This window comes from Carettochelys insculpta, chromosome 6 (genome assembly GCF_033958435.1).
Source record: "Carettochelys insculpta isolate YL-2023 chromosome 6, ASM3395843v1, whole genome shotgun sequence".
NCBI classification, from domain to species: Eukaryota; Metazoa; Chordata; order Testudines; family Carettochelyidae; genus Carettochelys; species Carettochelys insculpta.
The window spans coordinates 82,208,200-82,230,570 of NC_134142.1; the positions used below are offsets into that span (position 1 = coordinate 82,208,200).

General features: G+C 45.7%; 1 protein-coding gene across 1 annotated transcript in view; it reads right to left on the reverse strand.

Annotated features, from left to right (window-relative positions):
• ABTB2 (ankyrin repeat and BTB domain containing 2) overlaps positions 1-22,371 on the reverse strand; it is a 199,593-nt gene that overhangs the window by 46,911 nt on the left and 130,311 nt on the right. Inside the window, exons 2-3 of the mRNA XM_074998935.1 lie at positions 17,239-17,385; positions 12,426-12,636 (exon numbers count right to left, since the gene is read on the reverse strand). Of these exons, the coding sequence (XP_074855036.1) occupies positions 12,426-12,636; positions 17,239-17,385 (358 nt within the window). The remainder of the gene's footprint in view (positions 1-12,425; positions 12,637-17,238; positions 17,386-22,371) is intronic.

Sequence of the window (22,371 nt, forward strand, 5' to 3'; positions counted from 1 at the left end):
CAATTACCATCACAAAGTCATAGATTTTTCCCTTTTAAGGCCAGAAGGGATCACTGTGATCACCCAGTCTGAACCTGTGTAACAGGCCACAAAACTTCGCCTGCATCGAGCCTAGAACATAAATATCTAGAATGCAGTTGCACTTGAATTGGCGAGGTATCTTCTGTCCACAAGGGAAGAAAGTATCTGCCAACAAGGTGAGCATCTGAGAGGCTTAACTGACATTATCCCTAAGCACTCCACCAATGAAGTGTAAGGGGTATGTAAGGACAGACTTATTTTTATTTATTTTTCATTCCATAAAGCAAAATGAGAAGATTTTCCAGGTGGGTGTCCTAAGACTAGAGTAGTCGCCATACTGGAACTCTGTCTTTTGTTCTGTGCAATGCTGGATGCTTCACGAGAAGGTGTGAATTCCTCATTAAGCACTTCAACATACAAAGCTATCCAGTGGGGAAAGATGTCTTTCTTTAGCTAGCACAGTTAATAACAGCAGTGAGGATGTGGCGGCATGGGCTTTCACATCGGACAGTCAGCCCTGCACAAGCCCACTGGACACTAGGTGCCTACCAGGCTTGGTGGCATACCTCTGAAGACCATGACACTACGCCTTCACTGCTATTGTTACCTGTGCTAGCTAGATGAAAGACAGATATACACAAACTGTGCACACAATGGGCCGACCACCACATCTGAGCAAACATCCATTTCAGATACGTCTGGACTGCGATTTGGTTGTGGATCTGGAGTTAATGACTCGGGCTCATCTCCGGTTTCTCTCCTAGCTAGTGAAACCTTGGCCTCCTGCACTTTGTCAGATGTTCAGTTCTCTGTGCAGTAACAAGCTGAGCCACGTGTTTCAATATTGAAGTGAGATTTAACCCTGAGAGAAGCTAGTGCCATAAGATGCTGGTGCCTTTCCTATGAGGTCTGAGAGCATCAGCAGTGCTGCATTTTTATCTTTCCCCAGTGAACCATGCTGCAGAGCAAGAGTTGCTGGAAATACCACATATAGCACACAGTAAAAGAAGGGAAACAGCTAGACCCAACCACTTGTCCTTTCTTCTACTGCAGACCACACTGTATACTGAAAGGAAAACAGACTATAGCAATAACATTTATACATTTCTCCAGTTTGGCCTTTTTGGCAAGTGAATCTTGAATGTTATTCGTGGCTCTTGGAGGTAACAGATGGGAGGGCTCCTCTTTGAAGCAGGAAATTCTTAGGTCACTTTTGAACCTGGTACATAGAACAGCTGTCCAGCTGAAAGCAGAAGTATCATCAGCCATTCTGAGGTATTTCTGTGCAACCGAGGGGTGGAGGGATTGTTTGATTGACAGCAGCCTGGTTGGCAGTCACCTCACAAACAGCTCCCTCCGAGCGAACAGCAAAATCTGACAGAAGTATTTTGAAGGGCTGCAGTGGTCAGCAGTCAGAACCACAGTTTCTTTTGTTCCTATGGCCTGGGCTCCTTTGTAAGCCTGAATGGCTTTTTTTTTCAGCTGTCACACTTTTCGAGCCTGGAAACCGTCACTTTCCATCAAGCTGGCAAGTTCTGAATTTTTACTGCTGGCTGAAAGGGGCCTATTTCTGCCAGCTCTGGCATGAATTTTTTTTATGGAGAAAGTCAAACGCGTGCAGAGACTGCGAGCCTCTGTGGACACAGAGTGTTGTATATTCACCGTCATTCAGAATATAACAACACCACTGCAGACAGTGTGTAAAACATTGTACGTGTGCTACCTGGAAAGTTCATAAAACGCCGACAAATACTGGCTTCACTGACGGTGATGATAGACGAGGTTAGGATTTCTTTTTAAAGTATTCCAAAATGCTTTACAAAATAATGCTACCAAGAGAGGACCTCAAAATATATTAGCTGTGTCTACACTAGCACCCCCCTTTTCAAAGGGGATGCTAGTGAGACACTTTGGGACATGCTAATGAGGCACTGCAATGACCATGCAGAGCCTCATTAGCATAATGCTGGCCATGGCACTTTGAAAGTGCTGCTTTCCATCAAGCAGGGCTCGTCTACACAGGGTCCTTTTCGAAAGGACCCTGCATACTTCGAAATCCCCTTATTCCTGTTTGGTTATAGGAATAAGGGGATTTTGAAGTCTGTGGGGTCCTTTCAAAAAGGACCCCACATAGACAAGCCGTGCACGATCAAAAGTGGCACTTTCGAAGGGCTGCAGCTGCCATTATGGTAATAAGGTGTTGCATATTCATTGCAGCACCTCATTAGCATACTCCAAAGTGTCTCATTAGCATCCCCTTTTCGAAAGGGCGGTGCTAGTGTAGATATAGCCATTATGAATGTGGGGAAAGTATGTCACCATTTTTTACAAATAGGAAAGTTGAAGCATAGGAAGAGCACCATCACCAATGCACTGGGTCAGACTAACGGCCCACGTAGTTCAGTACCTTGTCTTCTGAAGTGAGCAGGTGGTCCAGAAGGCATGAACAGAACAGGAAATGACTGAGTGATCCGTGCCGTATTATCCACCCCCGGCTTTTGACAATCACAGACTAGGGACAGCTGGAGTATGGAGTTGCATCCCTGACCATACTGGCTAGTCGCCATTGATGGACCTGTCCTCCATGAACGTATCTAGCTCATTTTTGAGCCCAGTTATACTCTTGGCCCTCACAACACCTCCTGGGCACAAGTTCCACAGCCTGACTGCGCACTGTGTGAAAAAGCACTTCCTTTTGTTTGTTTAAGTTTGCTGCCTATTAATTTCATGTGGTAAGTGCTAATGTGAAGGAGTAAATAACAATTCTTTAGTCACATTCCCCATACTATTCACAATTTTATAGCCTCTATTATAGCCTCTCCCCTACTCCACCATCATCTCTTTTCCAAGCTGAAAAGTCCCAGCCTTTTTAATCTCTCTTCATACAGAAGCTGCTAACTGACTTGCCCAAAGTCACACAACAAATCAGCAGAACTGCAGGGAATAAAACTCAACCATCTGGAATTCTAGTTCTTCGCTCTAAGTCCTGGAAGAGCATGCTCTGTCCCCGGCAGCAACCATTTCAGGCATGCAATAACGTACACACAGCCTTGGACACCTCTTCCTTTTTTGGAGGCAGAATGGTCTAAGGGTGAATGGACTAGCCTGGGAGCTATATGAGACCAACCCACAGTTTCTATTCCTGGCTCTGGTATGGCCCTACTTTGAAAATCTGGCCAAGTCACTTCACCTCTCTGTGCATCAGTTTTTCCATCTGTAATATGGAAATAATGATGCCTTTATCTGTGAAGCATTTGAGATCTCCAGATGAAGAGCAGCCCGGGGAGCATAATATTCATCACTTAAGACAGAAGTACAGTCATACCCCGAGATACGCCCATTTGGGTTATGAGAATTCGACTTTACGAGGAGTTTCATTTAATACCCTTATTTTGCCTTATGAGGCATTTCTTCGTATTTACGAGGACTGATTTGGATTTCGTGTGCCTTGCGAGCAGCTGAGCACCACGAGACGAGAGCCACCATGAGGTCATCTTTGCAGTTGTATAGTTGGCACGTGTTGCATTGAGTTCTCCTCTCAGAGTACTCATGGTTTGATAGTTCATAACAGTGATTATCTCGTGCATCATGCCCCCTAAAATAAAGAAAGTGCTAAAAAAAACTAAGTAAGGAGCTAGAAAAGCCAAAAAAAAAGCCAGAAAAAGCCATACCTTTAAGTGTAAAATTGGATGTGATAAAGTGTATTGATGAAGCACAGTGTAACAAAGATGTGAGGTAGGCACTCCATTTACCTTCATCTACTATGCGTACTATCTACATGCAAAAGGAAAAAATATCGAAGACTGCTGTTGGTGGTGCAAGTTTAACAACGTTGGCTTTGAGTAGGCACCCTATTAAGCAGAAACTTGAGAAACTTTTGTTTCAATGGATAGAGGATTCAGTGAAACGCCACATGACTCTTAGCTTTCTTCTCATAAGAGAAAAGGCACTATCATTGTTTGAGCAACTGAAGGCACAGGCAATTGAGGAGGGTGATGAGATGGCCAAGGATTTGAACTTTAAAAGGCAGTAATGGATGGTTTGACCACTTCAGAAAGAGGGGACTCTTGCATAGCCTCAAGGTTACAGGCGAGGCAGCATCCACCAATCTTGCAGTAGGCAGTGCTTTTCCTGAAAAGCTGAAGGAAACTATCCAAGAAGGCGGCTATACTAACACGCAGATTTTCAGTATGGACGAGACTGGCTTGTTTTGGAAGTGAATGCTGTCTTGTACCTACATCTGCAAAGACGAAAAGCAAGCCAAAAGGACATAAAGCCTCTAAAGGCAGGTTAACGTTGTTGCTTGGTGGCAATGGTGAGGGCGACATAAAGCTCAAACCTTTGGTCGTATACCATTTGGAAAATCCATGGGCTTTGAAAGGTATCAATAAGATAAGCCTTCCAGTGATTTGGCGTTCAAATAGAAGTGCATGGGTGACCCAACAAGTGTTCCTAGACTACGTGCAGAGTTACTTTTGTCCTTTCATTGAAAAATATTGCAAAGAAAATAACCTAGACAACAAAGCACTTTTAATGATTGACAATGCTCCAGGCCATCCAGCAACAATTGTTGATTATGGTTGCAATGTTCAGGTTGTATTTTTGCCTCTGAACACAACATCTTTGCTACAGCCGATGGACCAAGGTGTCATTGCTACTTTTAAGGCTTACTATATGCAGCTTGTGATGAAGTATCTCGATGGTTTGGACAAGAGTGACAAGGTGACAGTCAGGGAATTATGGAAAAATTACAGCACAAAAATGGCCATTGAAAACATAGCAACTTCTTGGGACAAAGTGACAGCAAACACTATGAATACTGTTTGGAAAAAACTTCTTCCTGAGGCTGTGCATGACTTTCAAGGTTTTGAATCCGTGAACAAAACGATCTGTGATGACTTTGTACAGCTGGCAGCAGAAGTAGGTTTTGACGAGGTCAACATTAAAGATGTGCAAGAGGTATTGGAATCTCACTCTGAAGACCTGACAGATGACGAGCCAATTCAACGAGAAGAAGAGCGTTTGAAGGAGGAGGCTGAACATTTGAAAGAAGGGAAATTCGACAGGAAGAACCAGTAAAAGAATTTGGCACGAACCAGTTACACAATTTGTTCTCCCTTATCGATAGTGCTTGTGCTTTGGTGGACGAAAACGACGACAATTTTGAAAGAGCTTGGAAAGCTAAAATTCTCATGAGAGAATCGATTGAGTGTTACAAACAACTGTATGATAGAAAGGTGCGAGAAGGCAAGCAGACAAGTATTTTGTCATTTTTTCGTCCAGCCACCCCTGCTGCTGCTGCTACTTCCAAGCCTCAACCTTCAACCTCTGGCATCTTTTGTCCTCCCATTTCACTTCCCCAGGGCAGTAAGTGTGATCCACAGACCTGCTGGGTGTGGGTCACTGTCCCATGTATTGGCACCTAGACTCCTTATAAATTATTTTGTTAGTCTTTAAAGTGCTACTTGACTGCTTTTTTGTTTTTACAGAGAGAAGGAATGAGTTTCCTCTACAGCCTTAGCTGGCAGCCACCTGGCTTTTAGCTCAAACTGTAGAGGCTCCTGCAGTTTGAGTCCAACTGTCAGTAGCCACATAGGCAGACACCCAGGGAGCAGCAACAGGGAGAAAACGCCTCTGAAGTGCACACAGCGGGGACAGGCTGCTAACTGTTTGCTCTTGGACTCCACTTGTTTCCCCCATGCTGTGGCTGCCATGCTCTCACTTCCCCAGCAGGCAGAGGCCTAGGGAGCAGGACTCAGGCAGAAGCAGCGCCTGGAGGAAATGGCTGGAGCCAGCAAATGGGCAGGTAGCAGTCTAGCAGCAAGGGTGGAGTGGCTGTTGAGCATGAGAGGCTGGCGGGGGCTGCAGGAGGGGGCAAGGCTGGAAGAATAAAATGTGGGAGGAGAAGGAAGGAAGGTGCCCAAGGGCTGAGAAGGGAGTAGGAGGTCCCCACCCCAACATATAAAGCAGATGGTTGCCTTAGCAACAAGTTTAGGAACCACTGGCCTGAGCCATACTGACATCAGCAATGGGAAAAAACAGAGCAGGAGTTTGGGGAGCGAGCCACACCTCTGTTCTTCACATGGTGAAAATAAGTAACTTGCTGTGCGATCTTTGAGGTGTGAGAAATATCAGTGCCTGGGTGCATGTTCTTTTTCGCCTGGTGACTAAGGCAGATGTATTTGGCTGTGACACTTAGGAGCTCTGATGCCCTCAGGCCCTCCAGGGTTTGTTGCTATGCAAAGAGGGATACTCACATCTTAGATTCTTGCCCAGTGGGTTTGCTGTGGGATTTCACCGATTGCAAAACACCTCCCCAGGTGCCTCATTTGGCACAGTGCAGCTGGCAGCCTGTGCAGAGCAGGAGGCCAAGATGGGGCTCAAAGCCACTCAGGTAACAAACATGCTGTTTTCAACAGGGACAATGGTTTTCAGTTACTGATGCCTTTTTTCAACCCCCTCCTCAACCTCTTCAGTGCTACCTCCAGATAGGAATGCAAAAGCCACAGGAGCACATCACCAGCCCACAAGCTTCCCCAGGTTTCAATATGAAAACGTACGCCGGAGCCTTAAGTAGAGGACCTTGCCACTTGCCAGCCTGCAGTGAGTCTCCCACGCTTCCCTCCTTGCCAAATGGCTCTCTCTAAGCCCTTCCCCTTCATTTACCACCACCACTTCTGATCTCAGCAGTCTGGCTGATAAGGCGTTACCATGGACCAGGAGGTAACGTGCTTGTGAACAGAGGTGGTGGCTTACATGCACAGGTCGCTTGCGTGGGGATTCTCACACACACCTTGCACTTCCCCTTTTTGTGTGCATTCTCACAGCCCCTCACACACCCACGAATTGCGCTTACCCCAGTGCTGAGTCTGCATGTGTCAGCAGCTCTGTGGTTTGGCAGCATCTTTTTGGCACAATTCTGATAGCCCATATATGGCTGTAGGGACAGTTTTAGGACAGTGAATGTTAGAGCCTCTCAATGTCAGAGGGAAGAATTAGAAACTCAACTCGGATTTTGCTCTGATTTTCATAGCACACCCTCTTCTTAAGTGTAAATGTGGCATCAAACTGACAAAGAGCTCATGCGACAGAGCAAATGGCTGACAGGTTGCGAGCTTTGTTTGGGCAACCATTCCTTCTGAAGTAAACAGGAGCGGCAGGTCCTCAGAGCTTCTCAAAAGGAGGCTTGAGTTCAGAAGACTTGGCCTGTAATTAATAACCATCCTGCTTCCTGGCTAAGCTTAGGCTAAGGTTCTTTTTCAATGACCGATAGATTTTGCATGACAGTCCATGAACCACTGCACAAACAGGAAAGCATTTCAGCATTACCGTCCTGATTCACGACTGAGATTTTTCATTAGAAAACCATCCAGATTTGCTGTACACATCAAAAAACGTACTCCAGAGAGACAATAAATGCACAATAGAGCAATGCGGATTTTGATTTAGAGCAGCTCAGTAAAGAATAAAAGGGCTGGCAACACAGCCTTGCCAAGTCAGAGTACATGAATCAATGCCTCTGCCCTGGCACACACACACGCTGCCTCAACCATCCCCAGCAATATTTTCTCCACTAGCCATGTTAAATAACAGGGATTGGAGCCAATGGGTATAACACACACAAATACATCTTGGAACAGATTCCAAGTGGGGTTGGAAGGTAGTTGCTATTGGTGTATCTGGCAGTATGATTTAATATCCAGGTTCCGTTATATTAAGGCTCATGTTTTTTTTTCCCTCATGCCAAGCTACAATATCATTTTTAATCTCCTATACGCCCGAATCACAATCTGAAAGAAGTGGTGGAAATATTCCAAAAATCTGCTGCAATGGTTACTAGTGTTGATTGAAAAATAAAATAGACTTGCTGCTTGCACTGACATTTAGGTATTGCATTCCCTACCACAGTGCTGGGGATCACAGAACAGCTGTGCATATGGACGGGAAGTGGGAAAGCGAGAAGGCACTCCTGCATTCCCCCACTTCAACTACCTTCAAGGGGCATATCTGCTGCAGTGTAGATGTACCTGGTGCGACCTTTTAACATTGGTAGAACAAGGTCAGTGCTGGGAGAACTATTATTCTGAAATACTGCAGCATGCCAGTCAGACTGAGAAAATGTTGCCAGCTGTGTAGTTATTACATTTTCTTCCTTTAGCCATGTAACTTTTTCCTTTATCCAGCTAACCACAATAATTTAAAAGAAAACCTGCTGCATTCCTCTCTTATTTCCATCACAAGCTTACAGTGGTTCTCTCCCATTGCTTCTATTCCCATCAGACAGATCGTTTTAAGGGTGTCGTTTCTTCTGGAGGGAGATTAGGCATCCGTACAGGGAAACCTATTATTCTGGAACACAGCAGCATGCCAGTCGGACTGAGACCCCTTTAGGGTTGCGGCCACACAAGAACATCACAAGAGACAATTTCTGCTCAGGTGAGCAAAGGAATCTCCTTGACAGCCTGCTAAGGGGTAGGGTTATCAGTGGATTCAAGAAGGGAAAATCTTTCAGACCGTGCTGTGCACTCTGCTTGCTCCATCAGAGACTTTGTAATTTGCTCTCTTTACTTGCTGTTTTTCTTATTGTAACATAATCACTGGGGCTGAAATTATAGCAGTGGCTGTTTGGATAAAGTGACCAGATGTCATTCCCCCACATCCCCACCCCAGATTGTCCAGTTCTGCTGCATTCTGTCCTCGAAACCTGGAACAAATGGAACACTTTTATGCCCAGCACCTCCCCTCACCTGTAACAGGTACCGCTGTGGACTCTGCTCAGCAGCTGTTATCCCCAGGGCTGGGTCTACACTCGAGAGTTTTGTCAACAGAAGGGCCCTCTGTTGACATAACTCAGGGCGAGTCTACACACTTAAAGAATTATGTCGACAAAGTCTCAACAGAACTCTGCATTTTCCTCGACAGTATTATCCCTCAAAAATGTGAGGCATAACAATCTCTGGACATAGTACGGTTGACAAAAGTGCAGTGTAAACACTTCTTTTGACAGAATTGCCATTCCGCTGATAATGGGCCATTTCCACCTTGCTGAATAGATCTTGGCAGCTCCGGCCCTCCCTTTTACTGGGACCCCACTCTTTAAATACCCCTCACGAACCCCACCCCTCCACTCATGCATCTGATGAAGCGGGTCTTTGCCCACAAAAGCTTATGCTCCAAAATATCTGTTAGTCTCTACGGTGCCACAGGAGTTCTTGTTATTCTGCTTTCTAGCATCAGAGGGCAGTGCAGTCTGGCAGTTCTCTGTCGACAGAGCACGTTGTGAGTAGATGTAATCTGTTGGACAGAGGTCCTGTTGGGATACAGATGCTTCTAGTGTAGACATAGCCCCTACGGAGAGCAGCTGCAGCAGATTTAGAGTATGACCCACTATCACAGGGCACTAGTCAGTGACACCCTCGGGTCTGGAGGAGTGAGACCTGATGGGCAGCAATGACAACAGCACCAACACTCAGATTTGCAAAAGTCAGGCCCAGCAGCAGCACCAGCTGAGAAGGTGATGGGAGGGTACGACTGCAAGAAATGGACTTCTGGGTTGCCCAATATGAAAGGGAAGCGAGGTGGGGAGAGAGGAAGAGAGTCATGAAGGACCCTTAGGATGCCAGTTTGTTTTGATTGATAAATGGTTTTCTATCTCGCTATTATTCAAGTGACTTCCCAGTAACTTTACAATGACACTGGATGTTAAATTTGTTTTTTCGTTTCTTAAATTTGAAAGAAAAATTGTAAGTTAATTAGTAAGAATTTCAGAATGGCAGTACAGGGTCAACCTCTTAAATCTAGTACTCTCTTGCCCGGCAACACTCATGAGTCCAGGAGGACCACAGATATTGCAGGACCAGAGATTACCAGGGCTGAGGCCAAACCTGAATCAGCAGGGCAGGGGCTGGGGCGAAAGCAGTGGCTGGCAGCCTGACCCAGGCCAAGCTAAAAATCCCTGCTGGCCCTGCCACAGCATGGGCGTATGTGGAAGGGGGGCACACACCCCTTGCTAGAACACAGGCCTGGGGCGAGACCCCTCACCAGAGCTCCCCATAGCACTCTGGGGCTGGGGTCACAGCCGCTGCAGGAGTGCAGGGGTAGGGCCACAGACTCCGCTTGCTGGAGTCCTGCGACAGCCCTGGGAAGCCTGGAATCCCCAGGGAAAAGGAGGCTGGGGCTGCCTGGGACAAAGGCCCTGGACCTCCCCTGGTCCAGCAAATTCTGTCACTCAGAATTCTGTCACTCAGGACCTGTTAGGTCCTGGCCATGTAGGGATCTGGGGCAAATAGATTTAAGAAAAAAAAAAGTGGGGGGGGATGGTGCTTGGTCCTGCCAATAGGGCAGGGGACTGAACTTGATGACCTCCCGAGGTCCCTTCCAGTTCTATGAGATGTGTGTGTCTCTATACCAGACCATGCAGGTCCAACCTGTAGACTAAAATGTTTTATTATGTTGTTGCAGTGCGCTTCAGTAGATGGCGCTGTTACACACCATCTCCCAGGTTCTTAGTTGGCAAGCTGGTTTTGGAGAGGCAGACATGTAACTCTTGGGAAGCTGTGCCTGTGGGATTGTTAGTTTTAGATTATGCAAGGTTGGATACAGGAGCAGCCTGGGAGAGAAAGGGAGCTGTCTGAGCAGCTGGAGAACTTGCCTTGGACTTGGAGAATAAGGATTTATTTTCCAAACAGAGTCGCTTACTGGGAACCAATCACTGGTTGGGCTGAGATGCGTAAAAGAAGGGATTGTCCTGCATGCAGTTTGACCATCTCATCCCAGGACTGGCATATACGTGCAAATGACACTTAGAGTATATCATATTCCACTTCCACTGGAGAACTGACTTTGGTCATTTGCTGCCTCTTGGGAGCCTGCAGAGGGCATTGGTGTCATAATAAGGGGCCACAGTATTAATAAAACCACAGCAGGTATCATCCATTTCCCCTGCCCCTGTGCCTGACAAGTGAGCAGTGTTTTCCTTTTAACAATGTGGTTGCCTTGAGAGGCTGGGGGGACCTAACACCATGCAAGCCTTGGGGTGTTTCCCAACTGGAGACTGCTCTCCAAAGGGGCAAAGGGAGATGCTGTGTACTTAACTTTCTGCCAGGCTGACAAGGAACCACACAGCAGAAGGCACATAAACTTGTCTTGAATACAGCTGGCCAGAAGCTGGAATTGCCATGGTATGGGACATTTAGAAATTTAAAATAATAATTACTGTTATTCCAAATATCAGAGAGGTAGCCAAGTTAGTTTGTGTCTTCAAAAACAAGAAGTAGTCCTGTGGCACCTTACAGATGAACAGATATTTTGGAGCATAAGCTTTCATGGGCAAAGTCCCGCAAACACCCGCAAAAATGCATCTGACGAAGTGGGTCTTTGCCCACAAAAGCTTATGCTCCAAAATATCTGTTCATCTATAAGGTGCCACAGGTCATCTTGTTATCATTCCAAAATGGAACAAAAATGGCATTTCAACATTACTTGTGAACATCAAAGTTTTGATTTGCTGAAGAACCAGAAGACTAGAAGGCCCATTTCTGGGGCAGTCCATGTGGTGAGTTGCCCCAAAACCAGAGATCCTGGGAACCAGGAACACTGGGAGCCCGAGAAGTCAGCCAGATTGGCTGCTGAGGAGGTGGGTGTGTGAGACAGCAGGAACACAGGGCAGGTGTTGAAACCTGGCTTCCAGGCAGGGTTGTGTCAGAAACCTGCCTGGCTTCTGTCAGAATTCAATAGAAAAAAATCAATGCACGGCCACAGAACGTTTCCATTTAGACAAATCAACCTTTCCAATTGAAAAAAATATTCCATTGGAAAACTTCCAGACAGCTCTAGTAATGAGACTACTTGCAGAGTCAGGTTCTGCTTGGCATGATTAAGGGTGGCCCTTTGTGTTTTTATTTGCGTATTGGCTTCTTGTGTAAGTTTCCCGTGTACTAGGCACGTAGCAACAACTGAAATAAGCCCCCAAAAGAGTGTTATAAAACCCTCCCAGGCGCTCCACTGCAATCAACCCTCCTATTCCCAAGCATGAGGGCAATCATTAATCAGTGGTACTGAAAGTTAACGCTTTCTTTGGTAAGGGCTTTACTGCTTTAGGCAGCTACATGAACTCCTGGCAATGTCCCTAGACAAGCCTTGCTGGCAATACACAGCCTGTGTCTTGCTTGGAAAAGACTGTCTGAGAAAGCAGCTTACTTCCCAGCTCCAAATCCAACACTTTGTCAGTTTGGCAAGGCTAATGACACATGCTGGCTGGGCAGCAGGAATAACTGATGCCTGATAGATTGCATCCTGCAAAACCAACTGCATTGCGCATAAGACCTAAGCGATTCTGCAGAGGTATGCCTTGTTGGCCTGACTTCCTTACTGCTAACGGTTCCTTAACTAGGTCACTTCCCTACCTTTCATTGTTCAGAGTCATCCTTGGTGGATCCAGGTTGGGGTTCTCCATGGACTCCATCTGAGGACAGCGTAGGAAGTAGTAGAGGGTATGGAGGGCATCAGGAGACCAGGTGATGGGCTGCTGTTGCCTGGTTTGCCGGACAGGGCTCATGCTGGGGCGGAGAGTATTCAAACATTGCATGTGGTGCATCGCTCGTGATACCAAATCACCTGCACAAAAAGGGGCAGGAAAAGCATTTCTGAATGTTCATCCAGACCCATATGTTTATTTTCTCAGATAAATAAATTCACTGGCAACCAAGAGAAGCCTTCTTTGTGTGTAATTATTATTTACCCACTAAGCCAACAGGCAGGCCCTAGAGCTGTCATTTTACAGTTTACTGCAATGGAAATTTAATTTTGTTTAAACTTCCCAGCTATTAGACAGACAATAGCGGAATTAAACTGAATTGCTAAACTTGTCTGTCGTCAGGGGATCAGTGTAACAGCTTTGCTATTTTAATGCTGTTTCTTTTTAATCTTTTCTGGTGAAGCCCTACCTATGGGCTATCATCCCTAAGTCAGCACTGGGTTGGGAAAACAATTGAGGCAAGAGGAGAGAGGCAGCAGCCATGTTGGTTGCTTGTTTTGGGTTTCCCTCTCCTCTACAGGTTGTATCACATAGGCGATCACTTCCCTACACTGGAGCCATCTGATTGAACCTAACAAGCCCCCAAGTTCTCAACTGTCTGCCCAGGTATCTTACGAAAGGGAAAGACTCTGTCCTAGCTGAAAGTCCCTTCTTCTTGGTGACTCCTTCTCTTGTCCTCCTCATTGTTCTCTAGCTGCAGACTACTTCCAAGGAGTAACAAGAGTCATCTTCCTTATTAAAGGGCCAGTCCTTATATTGTTGTCACTGATTTTCATAGACCTTGATGAAAGGCTCTCCCTGATCCTCAAAAGGTTCAGCCCTTGCAGAAAGCAAACCAGTGCCCTTCGTGCTGTTCAGTCTTCAGGGATTCTGAACCGTTGTTAACCTTTTGGTGTCAATACATGGCCAGACTCCCCGACCCCCACCATGCAGCTGGGTGGAGAAAAGCCTATGTTCACAGCAGCTACAAAGAAGATACTAACCCTTCCCCTGCAGAACAGGAAGAAATCTCTAAGGCTGCAAATTTCCCAAAGACCCACAGAGCTGTTGTGGGTTAGCTCCTTCACAGAGAGCCTTTGGCTATACAAATCCCACACATTCTTGAGCTGACACTTGCTGTAAATATACCACACCTCATGTTACAAACACCGCAGTATCCCAACAATAAAGGCTTTAAATGCTACAATTGGCAGTAGTGGTATTCCTGTAGCAATAGTCTGACCTCGTACTATAGAATACTGTAAGCTGCACAGGATCAATTTTTTTCCTGGGACTCTTCTGTTGCTTTATGTTTTACAATATGCTAAAATCCTCACAGGAAACGTTCCTCCATTGTGTTCTATGGGCACAATACTGGGAAAGGGTGGAATTGAAACAGCCACCAACATCAAGCTGGGCTTGAGATGGAGACATGAGTTCATGTGAATTCATCCCCCTCTTACTGCCCCTGACTTCCAGTGCAGCTTTTAGGATGATGCGAATCCACCTAGGTCTCACAGCACAAAGACCAAGTTTACTAAAATGCTTCCAGCTGAATGCTTTAGGGATTGATGTTACATAGGCTGGGGAAAACACACGGCTACTGTATGCCTGAGCATTATGCAATTATTACTGAGTCAGATCAATGGGGTGTTAAACCTCACTTTGCAACATGAGTCTGTGCCACTCATTCGTTGCATAGTAAATTCATTTTACAAGCAGACTCCAGAGAGGAAAAAGATCCTAGTCTCTGCTTTTCCATTCCTGTAGCTCCTGAATCTTCCCTTAAGATCCAAACATTCTTACAAGAGTCCTATGCAGCTTCTAGCATTGGTGCTACCTCAGATTCTCACATGACCAAAAAAGAAATGCATCTGGAATTTAAATTTTAGGCAAAGAATAACATCTCTCTCTCCACTTCCCTGGCAACCTCTAAGCCATATTTTAAAATCCGTAGGTGACTGGCTATATCAGGAGATTCATTCACTTGTAATGACTAAGCTAGCCAAGGCAGGGACTAGGAAAGAGGGAGAGGAAGCCACATTCAATCATGGGCCGGTGGTACAAATGCTCCCTTGTGTTCCAGCATAAATAGAGGTGTGTTAAAAGAATTTGCAAAACCTCAAACTGAGGCAAGTCACAAAATAAATGGTGAAACCACAAGCTCTGGGCCTGGCCGGCCCCTGATATTCATTAGCATTCATGTGATGGAGACTGGATCAATGGTGCCAGCAGAAATTTTGCCAGGAAAACACAAATAATTTTGCTTGATTTTAAAGGGGCACTGTCAAGTAGCTTAAACCAAAAATCTGGGATTTTCAATTAAAAACCAAAACTAAGAAGCTTTCCTCTGAAGTGTCTGACACTCAAACATTACTACAGGTTAAACCTCTCTAATCTAGCACCCTCAGGACCTGACTGATGCTGAATCAGAGAATTTGCCGAACTGTGGGAGATCAATATTGTGTAGCAGCATTACCAACACTTCCACTGCTTACTGGGCTTTCAGGAGACCCTTAGGGGTACATTAGAGTTAAATAACAGCAAAGAACACTGAGAGCCAGGACTGGTGGCTGTAAATAGACTTTAGGGGCCCATGGGAAACTTGGCCACACCCAGGACAAGTGGACATCTGGGTAACTAAAATCACGCCAGATTACAGATGTTGCCTGACCAGAGAGTGCGAGACTGGAGAGATTCAACCTTTAGTGCATGACAATTAGAAGGTTGAACTTGTGGCTATTTTACTAGGTGCTATTAATCTCGTGCTCCAACATTAGGCTTATGGAAGTCATTTAAAGCAGATAGCTAGTTAGCTAGATCAACTGATCGGTCTTTCACTGGCCTTGAAGTTACTAAGACAGAATTAAATGCTAGAAGCAGGACATTGTATGTGTGACAGTCCCCACCACTACACTTTATGAAAATTGTCTTATGAATATAAAGATGGATAAATCAGGCCTTTGGACAAAATACCTTGTGTAATCTAACAATTTTAATTTACAATCTGCTGAATCTGTACATTCTATTTTGGTGCATGTTATGTGAAGCTAGAAATATGACAAGTAAGTCTCTTTATAGCAGGCGTGGGGAAAACCTTTTTGGGTCAGGGGCTGCTGACCCATAGAGAAATTAATTGGAGGCCACACAAGTGAGAAGCAAAAAAAAAATCAGTTACCAAATCAACACTTCTAGAGACAGTCCTAATAAATAACATCAGACTGTACTTTTTGTCACCCCTATTTTAACAACAGCTCACACACAATGATTTGTACCAGTTAGAAAATTAAGTTACCTCCATCTCCACTCTTTACCCGCCTCAGCCCACAAATCCACCCTCTATCCCCAAACTTTACCCCACATCCTGCAAACCCTCCCTCCATCCCCAGGTTCAACCCCTTCAGTCCCAAACCTGCTGCCCCATCCCGAGGATATACCTTGCCTCAGCCAAGGAGCTCTCCATGATGCCGCTGCTCCCCCATGATGCCTCCTTCTCTGTGTGGCTGTGCAGCTTTGACAAGGACAGGCTTGGCCCTCTCTATCCCCCCCGTCCCCCAGCTCTCCTGCAGGCTGGCTTCCCCCATGTGGAACAGCTCCCTGCCCCAATGGCTTCTCCCCTGCCACGGATGACTGCTCAGTGGCTCCTGAGGCTGCCGACGCTTCAACAAAAACACTCAATTCTGTTTAAGTGGTGGCAGCCTCAGAGCTGCAAGTGGAGTCAGTGGCAGCAGTGCTCAGAGCCACAAATGGCTCCTTAAAGAGCTGCATGTGGCTCCCGAGCCACAGGTTGCTGATCCCTGCAGATACTTGATGAACTCTGAAAGGCTATTGACCCCAATCAGTAAAAGAACACCTATGATTTGAAGCTTCTAATGTAAGTGAGAACAGCTATTTAGGGTAAGACTTTGCATGTTAGAAGTTTCTTAGTGAAGTCAGGACTAGACAAGCACTTTCATTTCATTATAAGTTAAGAACTTACTTTGATCTATCCTTTTTCACTTGCAATCACTTAAATCCTACTTTTTATATGTAATAAAATACTTACGATTCTAATCAGGCCTAGTACAAATAATTGTTACCTGGGGGAAGCAACCACTGTGCAGATCTCTCTTTCACTGATAAGGAGGGTGAACTTATGAGCTTTGTTTGTGCAAAATATTTAGACCTAGAGAGATGGATTTATTTGGTGTTGGTTTCCTGAGTGCTGTGCTCTAAAACTGCATCCTCCCAGAGCTGAAATGGTTCAGTGTCAACATGGCTGTGCAGGGGAGTGCTTACTGTGACTTTTCTGGGGAAGATCCCTGGTCCAGCAGGATAGAGAGGAGGGGAGCCCCAGAGAGCCAGGAAGTGGGTGTCAGTGGCACGATCAGCACACTGGGGAAGAATCTGAAGGGGACTTTTGTAATTGCACCCCATCACAGTATGTATAAACTAAGCAAAAACAAAAACAATGACAAAAAACCCGCAAAAAACCAAAATCAACCAACCAACCAACCAACCAAACCAAAAAACCCAACAACCCAAACCCACGTCCTAATGGAATAATCTGATTTCAGCAAACAGCATCCTGAAACAATAAAATTTTACGTAACAAGGAACCAGTGTGGCCCATGGTGAAGCCAATGACAAAACTGACGTTGACTTCAATAGCAATAGGCCTCACAGTTTGTTTAAACAAATGATTGGTTACAGCTGAAACTCACTGAGTTCTGAGATGCTTCCAACGCAAGTCGCCAAGAGAGACTGTTCCAAAGTTCGGAGCTCCAGCTGGGCATAAGCATCAGCCCTTCCATCACTGCTTACCGAGCCATCGTTGTAGGGGCTGAAGTAGGCAGGCAGAGACAGCACACCTGGGGAGGAGGGAGAACAGGCCTGTTACAAGTGAAATCGCAGGGGTGAGGGAATAGTGCCCCCTCCTGGGATGGATGGAAAATATTGAAAACATCATCTTCTGTTTGTAGTGGTGAGTGGGAAATGCAACGCATGCTGCTCACTCAGCCCCTGTGCTTAGCCAGATCTTTGGAACCAATTAGTGCTGTTGATTGGCAGAGGCAGAGCCGCTGGGCTCTGGGGAGCAAATGCAGACTGTTTCCAGCATTCACAGGCTGCAAACAAAGAGTTTGTAAAATTATTGCAATGTTACAATAAAAGCTTTGGAGAGTCTAAAGAAATCTTTAAAGATAGGTATATACCGGGGTGGGCAACAATTTTCATAGAGGGGCCACTCCACGAATTTTGGTACTAGGTGCAGGCTGGCTCTGTCCCCCACCCCCTCTGGAAAGGGCAGGGTCTTGGGCAGAAGGGCTGGGGGCTATAGAAAGAGATAAAAAAGTGTGTGTATGAAAGAGAAACACTTGGGCTGGACCTACACTTGCTCCCAATTTAGAAGGGGGCATTGTAATCAGGGTGATGGGAGATTACTAATGAAGTGCTGTGGTGAACATGCAGCACTTCATCAGGCTAATTCTCCCCATGGAAACTTCAAAGTGTCAAACTCTGAAGTGCCGGCAGGCATGTAGCCATGGGCACTTTGAAGTGCTTTTACTCCCGGCATGCCAGCACTTGGAAGTTTGACACTTTGAAGTTGCTGCAGGGGAGAATTAGCCTAATGAAGTGCTGCATATTCACTGCAGCTCTTCATTAGTAATCTCCCGTCGCCCTGATTACCATGCCGCCTTCGATGTTGGGGGCAAGTGGAGACAAGCCCTTCGCGTGTGAGAGACAGACTGTGTGACACAGATTGTGTGTGTTCATGAAGCCATCCTCTGGCTCTCTAAGGAAAACCTGTGCTGTTCTGTTGTTTACCCCATCCCCACTCTGCACCCCTGAGTCACCATCCATGTTTCTGACTGCAGCAGCTCCGCTGTGTGTCTCCTTCTTCCCAATCCCTGCTCTGCAGAGACAGGGTACAGGTGCAGGGGAACACCCTGACTTCAGCCCGACCCTTCTCCCTCCTCGCTCTGCACAGCTAGCGGGAGAATCCTAGTTGCATCTTGGCTGGAGACTTATGAAGTGAGGAGGCACAGACGAAAACATGCTCCTGGCTGTTAAGTGTGCATGCTCTGCGGGCCAACGCGTGGCAGGCTGGATCCAGCCCCCGGGACTGATTTTGCTCATGGCGGGTGTACAGTAAAGAAAAAAGAAAAATAAAAAGCATAGCAGCGAGTGGCAGATGTCAGGTTTTTGGCATGGTAGGGCCAAAAATAGCAGTGTAGACATCTGGGCTTCAAAGTCCTCCCTTCTTGCTGGGTTTCAGTGCTTGGGCTCTTGCCTGAGCATCTAACCCGATGTGCTTGGGCTTGTGTTGCAGGGCTAAGTCAGTTGACCCACGCACTGATACTTTCTGTTGTGGGTCTTTTGTTTATTTGGCTGGGTATGCAAAAATGTGGTTGTATATCCACAGGCTGAACTGACAGAACTGTAATCAGATTGTTGGATGCAATGACCCCATTTTTAGGGTTGCTTAGCATCATCACCAAGTTCAGCTGAGGTGAATGGGAACGGAAGACTCTCAGCACCTCTGAAAACCGGCCCATCTCATTTGAGCATCTGCGACAGGCAATTCTGAATGCGCAAGTTCATATTTTTTTTCCCATGTGTGAATAGTTGGCCATGGGAGCTGGATACGAAGAGGCTGTGTCCTGCTCCCTGGGAGAGGGAGGGACAGAGCAATTCTGTGTAAAATCTCAAAACAAAACCTCAACACAAAGTAACAAAAAGATCACCCAGCGTGGAGGAGGCAAGTGGCATTTACTGCATGATGGGGAGGCACATGAGGTTGGTTGGAAGCTCATTTTGAAACACTGGCCCATAAAATCTCCCATAACTCCACTCTCAGATCCATCATACAACTCCACCAATAACAACAAGCAGTTCTGAGGCACAGCAAAAGAAGAATAAATTAATTGGTTAGTTTTTAAGGTGTCACAAGACTCCTCGATGATTTTGCAGAAACAGACTAACACGACTGTCCCTCTGAAATGCCACCATTACAGCCGGTTCAGGCCTGCTAAAACAACAATAAGTCCTGTGGCACCTTATAGACTAACAGATATTTTGGAGCATAAGCCTCCAGGGGCAAAGACCCCACCTCATCAGATGCAATGTCACATTGTTTTTGTGGACTAACACGGCTACCTCTCTGATACTTCAGACCTGCTGAATTCCTTGCTGTGTATAACCTGAGAGCCCACACAATTCTTTGCTATCTTACCTCAATTTTAATCTTGTGCACTCTAAGCTCTTCCGTGTTTTGTCCCCACATATCTCAGCTAATGCATTTCAGTCCTGACATGCAATACCTCTACTGTCCCAGTCCTAGGTGTGGATTTGAAATTTGTAGCTACCTTTTGCCATGTCAGTCCAGCGCCTCCCCATTAAGCAAATAATTGCCAATTAACCTGCACCGCATCGGAAGATCTCTCTTACTTTGTCATGAGACTTTCATTTGAGATTTTATGCAGAACTGAGCTCTCCTTCCCTCTTCCATTCAGCAGGACACAGCCTCTTCACATCCTGCTCAGTGGCACAGCCAATGATTGCATCAAGAACTTCCTGGCCATTCTGAGGATAAGGGAATGGCTTATCCTGCTGTGTGTCTGCACTGTACATCACTGTTAGTTAATGATGAAAACCCTGCCAATGGACTCTAATCTGAATAATTAGGAAGCTCAAGTTCTAAGAATTAATAGAAGCAACATATGCAAACTGGGAGTGCTTTCTCACCACACTGCAGACCCCTATACAGCGTGCACCCACATCCTTTTTTTATATTAATCCTATGAAAGGGCATTTTAGGGCACATGGATTGAATTTTCAGCAGCGCAACAAGGAAAATGGGCTGATTTGCTAAATGGTTCATATGGAGCACATAACCCTGTGAAGATGGAAACAGAAACTGGCAGCTATATCAATAAAACAGGCAGGGTAGAAAAAACACTTGGGTGCAAATCCTTTTCCTGCCAGTCCCTTACCTCCCATCTCCCTCAACCATTTCAATGGAAAGTTGTTTGCTTCGTTTTAATTACATAGCAAGATTTTGCAGACTGGTTTAAGCTGGGCAGACAAATCAAGCCAATTAGCTCAGCTTTTCAGGTTACAGCTGGGCAGTTGTTGCGGATAGTGTGAAATAAATGTGATTTATTCAGTGGACAAAGTCCATCAGATCTGCCTAAAAAGGAGAACTGTATTAGAGGGCAAAATATTTACCGTCTAATTCTTCCGCTGGCTGGAAGAGAGGTTTGCCTGTTCCTTAAGCGAGAAATGAGAGTGCAATCAAGTCCTTAAGGCTTCCTACCTTGCACTACTTCTAGACTGTGATTCTCGGGGTGGGGGTGGGGGGACGGACGGACAGCTGCCCTGCATGCAGTGGAAGCAGCAGGAGAGGGGCAGAGCAAGTGGGGAGGGCAGGACATGAGAAGGGAAGGGGTTTGGGCATGGGTGAGGAAGGGTGGGGCCTGGGAGGAGCATGGCCAATGTCCCTCTTGCAATCCCCACACTGGTCACCTCTGCATACGGATGCAGCTGCAGATACAATTTTGTATTTAGAACTCTGCAGATATCTTTCTATCCGCAGGGGTCAGTACAGATATCCACGACTCACTTTTGCAGTTACAGATGCAGGTGGGAATACAACTTTTCTTTTTTATCTGCACAGGGCTCTACAGAGTGCTTCCTCCGTAGCTCACCAAGCTTCCTGAACCGGTCAGAGTAACATGCTCCAATCCTCCAAGCAGCAAAAAGCTTCCCAGCATCCGAAATACTTTGTGGCCTGGGCAATGGAAGCAAATGGCCAGAAGCTAATTTTAACACTTGCCTGTAAACCACTGCAACTCCATGGACATGAATGTCTTCTAGCTGTTAGCCCATAGGGCTGTGGCACAAACATGAGCAACTCTCGAGTCTCCTCATTACACACATGCACATGCGAACCCTTCTTTCATACAGGTCGTAATTTTACTCATTACTGCACAGGCACTGCCTGCTTTCTTGGAGCTGAATGGGTCCTGCCGCAGCAAGAAAGAGCACTTTTGCTTACACTTTTTCAGCAGACTAACAGGAGTTACTCACTTGGTGGACAGAATGCACTATTTGCCCCAGTTTGTTTGCAGCCTACTTTACTTGTGCTAATTTTGGTGCTGCTTCTATATTTCATATCACTTCACAAAAAAGTCAGGAATTGCAGTCAGCCCCAAATGGGGGACTGAGCTCTGGACTGATCTGTGGCCACAATTAATATATTGGGGTTGGACTCGTGTAACTGGGAGCCAAATTTGACAATCTACAAGTGTCAAACATGGTTTCAGTGCTGGATAGAGCCATCTGCACTGCAACATGCTATTCTGACTGCAAGTATCAGAAACAGAGTAAACAGTCCCACCAAGAAATGGAATAATTTTCTGAAACAGCATTAATTTGCCAAAAAAGCAAAAACTCAGCCAGCTGCTTCATTTCACTTCTCAGAGACAGGAGAATACTGTATAAACCTGACTCTGTAATGAAGATGCTGCTGGTGATGCTGACTTGTGATGCTGCCACGTGCTTTTACCATGAATGGATCAGATTGTGAACAGCTTACTCACCTTACTTCTGTACCATGACTTTGTAAAGGGGGAAAAGGAGCATTTTCTAAGTGGTGAGAAAGGAATTGTTTATAATGGCTCTGCTGCTGACTGACCAACTTCGAACTTATACTGCTTTTCTGTGCCTCAGTTTCCTTATCTATAAAATGGGGCTAATTATGTTTATTAAGGTTAGAATAGTGCTATAAATTTTAATGTTAAAGTGTTTTGAGGTTTGCAGACAAAATAATATTGTGGATTTTTTATGCAAATTGT